The 9,670-nt window shown below is 34.5% G+C and overlaps 1 protein-coding gene across 1 annotated transcript; it reads right to left on the bottom strand.

The window, feature by feature from the left end:
• Window positions 1-6,392: 6,392 nt before the first annotated feature.
• Window positions 6,393-7,543, bottom strand: LOC131858746 (putative anthocyanidin reductase). Its single transcript, XM_059212192.1, has 5 exons — window positions 7,473-7,543; window positions 7,200-7,386; window positions 6,966-7,125; window positions 6,629-6,794; window positions 6,393-6,537 (listed from the first exon to the last, which is right to left on the bottom strand). The coding sequence occupies exons 1-5, from the start codon at window positions 7,541-7,543 to the stop codon at window positions 6,393-6,395; spliced, it is 729 nt and encodes a 242-aa protein (XP_059068175.1).
• Between the last annotated feature and the right edge of the window lie 2,127 nt (window positions 7,544-9,670).

The following is a 9,670-nucleotide window of genomic DNA, read 5'->3' as shown; positions in this document are numbered from 1 at the left end:
TGTATTATCAAACATTAAAAAAGTTAAATCATATTCTTATATTTTATTCCAAATAATTGATGTTGGTGATCAATAAATGATATCTATATGCTAAATTATTAAACTCATTCAAAATATACTACAAATTTATTTGGCACACTATTTGTCATTTATTATATTGGTCATTGTTCTTCTTTACAGTTTGAAATCAACTACTTTCACTAAGAACTTGCTTGAATGTGCATTTTCTTCAAAGGTTCCAACGATATTCCAAATGCTTACGTTCAAGAAACAATAATGTAAACCATCTCTTCAATTCCACAATCTTTGTTACTAGATTATGAATTTGTACGTATTTTATTTAGATGATGCATGATGCATGGTGCATTTTGTATGTGTTTCATTTATTAAAATAAACTACTCACACTATGCCAATTGACCATTTAGATTATGCCGCTCTTCTCCTATTTCCCCTAAATATTGTTTTTCCCGCTCTTCTATTATGCGTACCCATTGCACACCAAGGTGCCATTGCTAGTTTAATTAATTTCATATTGATGAAGTTACACTTGCTATTATAATATAGAAATAATAACTTTTAACTTTTCAATACTTTTTTTAAATTGAAGGATTGAATCTTTGTTCATTAGAATTAAAGTACATTATATGTATCATTCATACTCTCTTTTGCTCTCCTCTTTTTTCATCTTCTTGTCCTTCTTTGTCTTCTTTTTCATCACATTCCACTTCTTTTATTTTTCATTTTAGTGCTCATATATCTACAATGCTCAATCTAATTCATCCGAAAAGTAAAACTATTATGCAATGGCCAAGACAATTGACTAGTGTCAAGTTTCATGAATAGAATAAAACCTACTTTCAACTATAAATTCTCTTACATTTAAAAAAAAAATTAAGACTATTCCTAAATCCTAGTGTAGCTTCACTTCCATCAAATTTAGGATTATCAATTAAGACTATGGTTTTAAAAATAAAATATTTCATTGAATGTATCTTTCTACAATATATCATTAACCCAATAAATTAATACCATAGCCAACCTCAAATCCAAAATGGAAACATAATTTGTATTTCAGAATATAATCTCTCAAATTTCTATGACCCCTATTTTGGTTGAAGAAGCATAGACACATGGTTTAAAAAAAAATGTAATGATATCAAGAGTGTATTAGTGGCAAATTGTAAGTTACTAAGTCCTAACTAAGTAACCAACAACGTGAGAAGATGCACCCATCTATAAAACCAAGCTATTTATCACCTATTTAACATATGTTTAAATTTTTTAATAATTTTGTGTGCTAAAAAATCCCTTTTCTTGTGACATTTGACCTTTATGATGCAAGTGTCAACTTTTTTTGTATATGAGAATATAATCTCTCAAATCTTTGATCCCTATTTTGATTGAAGTAGCATAGACACGTGGTTTTAAAAAGAATGTAATAATATCAAAAGAATATTAGTGTCCATTTGTACTACTTAGTCCTAACAAAGTGACCAAACACGTGAGAAGACATACCCATCTCGAAAACCAAGCTATTTATCACATATTCAACATAGTTTTCAAAATTTTAGATAATTTTGTGTCATAATTTAAATCCCTTTTCTTGTGACATTTGGCCTTTGTGATATAAGTGCCAATATAAAGGTATAAATTTATGAATAAATATGTTGTATATTGTATAAGATTTGTGAGGAATAATTTAATAAGTTTAACATTGAAGATGGTCCAATCTCTAATATTTACTTAATGTGAAAATAGCTATAACAACCATTGTGTTTACAATATTAATAAAAAATGGTATCCATTCAATGAAAAAATATTCTATTAGGAAAATCAACACAAAATAACCTCAAGGTATAGTAAAATAAAATTTAAACCTATAAAATAAATATAAAAACCATTTCACAGTTCTCTACATGAGGAAACAAGTAGGGATATAACACTAGGTATTATAATAATACTATATATGAAAAAAACCATAGATAAAACCACCAAACTGATGTCTTCATTTAATATATATAACACTAGAATTCTTTTCAAATGAGATTAAGAAAACAAAATAAAAATGGTTTAAATGCATACAAATTCCAAAAATGCTCATTGAAACCATAACAAGTGACTTGCTTCATATGGACAATGAATTGCATCAACATATATTACTAATATATTAGTTACTAATTAGTTATGCATTTGGATCTGCATCTAGATATGAGACTAGAAGAGATGTTAATAAAGATGTTGAGTCAACAATATATGCCTTTCTAGCCAATGTCATTAAGTTTGGCTGATATTGAAGGTAGATTAGATATACTAAACAAGGTCAAGGGGATTCGATTTCTTCCCAATAATCATCCTACAACTATATAACTTGATCGAAGAGTGAGATAGTTGTTGAGTTGCCTCTAGATCTTTGTTGGTGATACTCCCGTGAGAAGCTTTCTTTGTAAAAGTATTGTAATTTGTTGTTGATTTTTGAATAATATATTGGACGACTTTTAGAGTGTGGGGTTTTCCACCTGAAAGAGTTTTCTCCATGTAAATCACTATACTATGGTATGCATTATATTTATGTTTAGTCTGTAATTGCAAAGATCTATAAATGTTTTGCATTGCCGTCCTCTCAAGATTAGAGTAGGAAGTTGTTTTTCTAACTTACCTTCCTTATAGTGAGAGGGTCCATTCTAAGAGAAGGGTCAACATTATTCCTCAAGGCATCATCCCTAAGATATAGTGGTCATTGAGAGAATTGTTAATAATATCCTCTTATTGCATCAAAGTTTACTCATTAGTGAGAAAAACCTTGGGAGAGGGATAATCATTGACCTTATAAGGAGGAGTATCAAAGGTATGATGTGAAGGATCTACCAAGGCTTTCACAAAAACAAAGGCATAACATAGGACATATATCACGACTTGCAAGAAATTGGTACTGTTGCTTTCTTCCATTCCTCTTCTTCCCGGAAGGGATAGCAGATAACTATTTTTAGCTGGATTTTCTATGTGAGATGAAAAAGAAATAGTTAATATAGTGTATTAATGAAGAATGGATGCAAGATGAAGAAAAGGGAGTTACCAGGATCTCTCAAGGTAGCGTGAATTGTATAACCCCTTTGCAGCAGATTTTTGACGAGACAGGATCCAATGAATCCTGCTGCTCCAGTTACACACACTGTTTCTCTCTTATCCATCTCCTTCCCGTTGGTATTCTAAGATACCCAAGGACTTCCTATTTGTTTATAATTCCATGGGTAATAAGATAGAAGGAATTTAGCACGACAGTTATTGCAGTGGATGCTTGGTAGATCTGAGCTGAATACAATTTGATGAGCAGGTGCATGATGTCTAAAGATTAGAAAGAGCATAGAAAACAATAACAGAAACAGAAAAACAATAAGAAGAGACAACACACGATTTATCGTGGTTCGGCAAATCTGCCTACATCCACACTCAAAGCAGGGAATAACTTCTATTAATCAACTCAATTTACATGGGCTGCACACAGCCATTATATAATCATATTCAGATATGAAATGAAGAGTCTGGGGAAGGTAGACAGTCATGTGGCTGTTGGGCTTCACATCCCAACAATCTCCCCTGTGAAGGCCAACTGGTACAACCATGCACTGGCATGCCTGCTTCCATGTTCGATCTTACATTCGAACCAGACCCAGCGAAGATTTTAACATCGCTAAAATTTGTTCAAGAAAACTTTGAATGAACCTTCTCCAAATTCTATCAGACTTAATAAAATTTAAAAGTTGAACTTCTTCTATTTGAAAAACAATTTCCTCCTTACTGAGGCAAGGATACTCTGCCTCTTCCTTGATGATAGTCATCACTATTGTCTCCTCCCTGTTCACATAAAAAAACTTTATAGGAATATTATTCTTCAAAATATTATTCCACAAATCTAGCGTGTTCTCCTCCATCTACAACAATTTGTTTACCTCCTTCACACGAGGCTGCTCATTATCCACATTGATACTATCATCCACATCCATCCAATTGGGTTGGTGACTCTTAATAGATTTTGGTCGGGAGAAAACATCTTCCCTCTCTCCCTGCAATGCCTAAAACCGCTTGGAGTGATGCTCATTGTCCTCTGCTCCTGTTAATGGTTGCTTTCGCTTCAACCCAGAAAATCATCTTTGCACTTCTTCATCTAAGTCCATAGGTTCGTAGTCTTCTATGAAATTATCTGTGCAAAGGTTGTCATCATCATGGGAGTGCCTCTTTATTTTTGCCAAGGCCATGTCATCTGCAAAGCTCTTCTCTGCTACCTCACTCCAATCTGCACCCTCCTCATCCTGGGAGTCAACAACAGATTCAACTTGGGTCTCCAATGGCATACACTCTTCCTCCGGCAAACTCTTGAGTTCATCCTCTTCAACAACAACCTCTTTTCCAGCATCTTTCTACTCAAAAATTCCAACGTCTATACAGGGACTATCATGGCGTTCAACCTTCACCACACGAATGCCAATAACTTCCCGGCCATTAACAGTTTGGCCAATAAGTGCCAAGGCTAGCTCAAGGGGAGACAAAATAAGAATCCCAACATCCTTTCCTTTTGCTGGATTCTCCTCTTCAACTGAGTCCCCCTCTTTCTTCCAGCCATCCCACCAATCTACGCGGCGCTTGAAGCATAGTTTTACATGAAACGTAAAACTGCGATAGAAGTTATAAGTTTTACCTTCTCCTACTTCCTCCATCTTTGCTCAAGCCAACATGGCTTTGATACCAATTGTAAAGATTAGAAAGAGTAGAGAAAACAATAACAGAAACAGAAAAACAATAAGAAGAGACAACACACGATTTATCGTGGTTCGGCAAATCTGCCTACATCCACACTCAAAGCAGGGAATAACTTCTATTAATCAACTCAATTTACATGGGCTGCACACACGCATTATATAATCACATTCAGATATGAAATGAAGAGTCTGGGGAAGGTAGACAGTCATGTGGCTGTTGGGCTTCACATCCCAACAGGATGGGCGGGAGGGAAGGTGTGGAAAAAAAGCAACCATATGTCACATGGTGAACCATTAAATAAAGAAAATAAAATAATATCATCATTATCTTGGAAGGCTCTTAGTTAAATTGAAAATTTCTATGTTGGCCCGGGGTACTCATTACCCACTACCTACTGTCTTTTGAATAAAGTGGGCATAGCACAAAAGTGCTCCCATACGATACATTCTTTTATCATTTTATCACATCCAATTATATGTCAAGGATGGAATTAAACATCTTTAGTTGTATATGCATAACAAGCATACTAAAAATAACTTAGCATGATCACACTCACATCTTCTCTATTTTATTTAGATTTTGTTCCCTTTTTACATTGTCCGAAGCCCGTGCAGATAATGGAAAATTAGTACCCTTCTAACTTCTTTCTCTCACTACTTTTTGCAATCGTGTTTAAAAGATTTGATTCTTTAACAAATCCAATCTTGAGCTTCATTGCCTTAATCATAGATATTATGTAATCATTGCCATCAAAATTGCATAAATGTTAATGTGTTTTTGGTTTGTTGGTGAAGTTAAAATGTTCTAATTGAGCCAACTAAGGGTCAAATCTTGTTGATTGCAAGGCCTTGACAACATTAGGGATGCATCATTCACTCTTTCTTTCTCTCTTTTTATTCTTTTTCTAAATCTTCTTGTCCTTCTTTGTCTCCTTTTTGTTCATATTCTATTTCTTCTATTTTCCTTTTGTGTGCTCATATATCTAGAATGCCTATTCTAATTCATCCAAAGAAGAACTACTATTATGCAATGGCCTATATATTGACTAGCTTCTAGATTTATAAATAGAATAAAACCTATTTTCCAACTAAAATTTTTCTTACATAGGTTCCATCATTCTAGTGTATCTCCATCTTGATCAAGTTTAGGAATACCAATTAAGACTAGGTTCTAGAAAATAAAATCTTTCATTAAATGTACTTCTCTACAATATATAATTAACCCAATCAATTCATAATGTGACCAACCTCAAATCTAAAAATGCAACTAATAGACACTCAATGAATTTTCATGAGATTTCTAGAAACGTAAAAAATATCTAAAAAAATTTCATCATTTGTAACTGAAACAATTAATTTATGTAAAAAATAAAATAATAATAATCCACGAAATAAATTGTTGATAGAAATGATCTTTATGGACTATAGATCCCTTACATTATCCTCAAAATTTAGTAAACAAAATATAAAACTCTTAATCATTTTACATCATTATATAATAATAATTATGATAATTATATCAGTTTACATCATTTTATAAGATGCACCTAAAGAGATTATATATAAGTTTCCATTATAAAGAGTTGCTTGTGACTACACCTATGTTATCCAGCCAGAATAAACATATACTACATCCTTCACAAGACTTTCATTTGTTTTGCACATTCGATGCTGTCACTGATTATTTCCTCCATATCATACTTGTACGAGACAAGATCACTCAGTTTCTTGGAAGAAATTCGTACAGCTACCTTCTTCCACTTATCTTCCTCCTCTTCGTTCCTTTTTCACATAACAAACAAAATTAGTTACCTATTAAACAATTCCCTTGACCGCCAAAGAAATTATGTATGTTAAGCATTAAATTACCTACCCAAAAGCCAAGGGAATTTCTGGATAGCGTTTGCGAAAGAAGCTGAGCATGTCAGTAACGGTTATGGGATCGGAACAACACACATATCGACCTGCTGCAGATGGGTGCTCCATCAAAAACATATGGGCACTGCATACATCTTCCACGTGGACTAATGGCAGCGATCCTATCAAATATTTTCTCGAAACCATGAATTCATAAAGTTCTCTGTTTCCTGAGAAATTTGGGGGTTCCAATTCTCGGGTCATATGTGTATATATGAATAGAAGAAACCATAATTGCAGATGGATAAACACTCAACGACAGTTTCCTGTTTAAAGTGAAGTGGGCAAATTACCTGTGAGTGGTGCTAACATAACTGGAATGCTATGGGGAATTGTGGAGGTTAGAGAAGGACCTCCCACCATTCCTACCAACACTGTTACAACTTCAATCCCTTCCTCCGTTCCGTATCGCAGAGCTGCTTCCTCTGCCAAAGTCTTGGATACTGCATACATCTGAACACAAATTCTGCTATAAACTTATTATTGAATTCTAGTAATTATTATTGTAGATAAACTTCAATACTTACTCCAAAAAAGCCGTCTTTGCCTTTGATATAATCAATAGGAGTCCAACAGGATTCATCAAGAACCTCCTTAAGTTGTCCGTGTTCATTAATAGGATAAGCTGCGACGATGGCAGATGTATGGATTACTCGCTTCACAGTTTTTGCTTTCTTGCAAGATCTTAGAATTCCCAGCGTTCCGTCAATCGACCTGATACCACTCCACTCGCTGTCTCAATCTCATCCTTAAAACGTGGACAATATACGAGAATCTGGGTAAGTGGATAAACGAATTACCTGGTTACCCAGACAAGTGGCCAAGTTGATGACGAAATCGCAGCCTTCAACAGCGGAATCAAAGCTGCCATGTTGCAAAAGATCTGCTTTGAACAGTTGGAGCCTTTCTTTGGCTCCCAGAAGCGATAGCAGATGACTATTTTTAGCTGGGTTTTCTAAGGGAGATTAGAAAGAAATAGTTAATATAGTGTATAAATGAAGAAGGGACATGAGATGAAGAAAAATGGGAGTTAGTAGTAACCAGGATCTCTCAAGGTAGCGCGAACTATATAACCCCTTTGCAGCAGATTTTTGACGAGGCAGGATCCGATGAATCCTGCGGCTCCAGTTACACACACTCTTTCCCTTTTAACCTCCTCTTTATCCAGATTCATCCTGTTGGTGTTGTAAGGATTTCTTGTTTATAATTTAACGGTTGTTTTAAGGATAGAAGGATCTGAGCTGTATTTATTTTATAGTTTGGTGAGAAGGTGCAGGACAGGGCAGAGGATATATTGTAGAAAAGAAGCAAAATAATGCAACGTATGTCGTCTTTACCTTGGAAAGTTGTTCAGTCAAACTAAAAATTTCAATTTTTGACAATATTATAAGGCGGGGCTACCCATTACCCAGTAACTTCGTTTGAAAACGTGCGCGTACGACAAAAAATGTTAAATGGTAGTAATGGCGAAGCGACAAAGATGGCATCTAATGCATACGAAGTCTAAGATGCAAATCAAATCATCAAATCAAAATCAAACAGTACATTAGATTTAAGACGTCTATCTTTTTTAATCTATTATTTTCTGTTAAATCTATTTTAGAAATAATCTCATGTTCGCACTCACGCCTATTGTATTGTTTTATTGTTTTACCTAGATTTTATCCTCTTTTCACATTGCCTCGAAGCCCTTAAAGAGACATAGTAGATAAACTAGTATATCATTCTTAACAAACCCCTTTCTCTCCTCTGGATTCACAATCGTGTTTAAAAGATTTGACCTTTTAATAAATCCAAATTTAGGCTCCGAGTATTATGCAATCACATAAAAAATAACAAATAGGCTGTCATGATAATTGCATAATTCACACTTTGAGGAGAGTCTTCAAAAAATTTGAATATTCTTCTTGCTAATGCTTCTTGATGCAAAATAAACAAACACGATCTATTCCAAAAGCATTAGAAAGTGTAGGACTTGAAAACAGAAGATAAACATAAACAAACAAAGAAACAAAGCACTACTACAACAAACACATAATAATTGTTTTATTTAACCCAAAGAAAATGGATCACATTATGCCTCGATAGAGGTCTTTTTGAGATCTACATTACACTATTCTGACTCTACAAATTCAATAAGATGGGAGTCTCTATATAGAGATATTAGCCCCTAAAAATAGGCTAGAACTAGACTTATTTGTTTCATGCATTGTATTTTGTAATTGGCAGATCTAAAATCGTTGCAAACTAAATCCTATATCAAATCACTATATAACTGAGCCACAAATTGCAGCATGACGGTGATTGTGAATCAAACTGGAGGTCGCATTGGAATTGCATGTTGGTGCAGGAGCACCCTTCCAAGCTCTTCCTCCTTCTTTGTTTTGTTGGTGTTATTCTTCTTTTGAAGCCATTGTATATGTAATAAGAGCCACGAGCTCATTTGTTCTTGACTAGGTCCTAGTTGTAGGTCCTTATTGTTTTGTTGTGATTTCTTGTGCAAGAGAGGTTGAATGTGCCTTGGATGTGTGTTAGGCCTTATTGGCATGTTGTTGTCCTTAGGATAGCCCAAAATAGGCCTAGGAGTCATGAAAAGCAACAATGGCAAAGTTGCTCAAAAGATCCAAAAGTTGCATGACAACTTTTAAAAATTGTCAAGCAACTTTTCCACCCAAAAGGTCAAAGACCCTTATTGAGCATGGAAAGCCCTAATTGTGGCACACTGATCGAGGTCTGGGTAGTATAATATGTTTAAAACCCTAAAATATGGGGGGTTAATCATTGGTTGTACGACCCAAGTAAAAAAAAGCTTGACTGTGATTGTTTTGTTGGTTACCAGTCAGCTTGAATGAAGCAACCGAGCAAGTTAATGGTTTGATCTGAAGACTAAACTGTGTGGAAAGCTTTGTGAAGTGTTTGATCTTTCATTTTTGGGCAATTAGATAGTGTGTGTGGTGCAGGTTTAAGTCCTTTTGTAAATAGTTTGTAAAATACTCTG

Source organism: Cryptomeria japonica, chromosome 10 (assembly GCF_030272615.1).
Source record: "Cryptomeria japonica chromosome 10, Sugi_1.0, whole genome shotgun sequence".
Lineage (NCBI taxonomy): Eukaryota > Viridiplantae > Streptophyta > Pinopsida > Cupressales > Cupressaceae > Cryptomeria > Cryptomeria japonica.
Note: the sequence above shows the minus strand (reverse complement) of the source record. Positions and strands in the feature narration are given on the sequence as shown.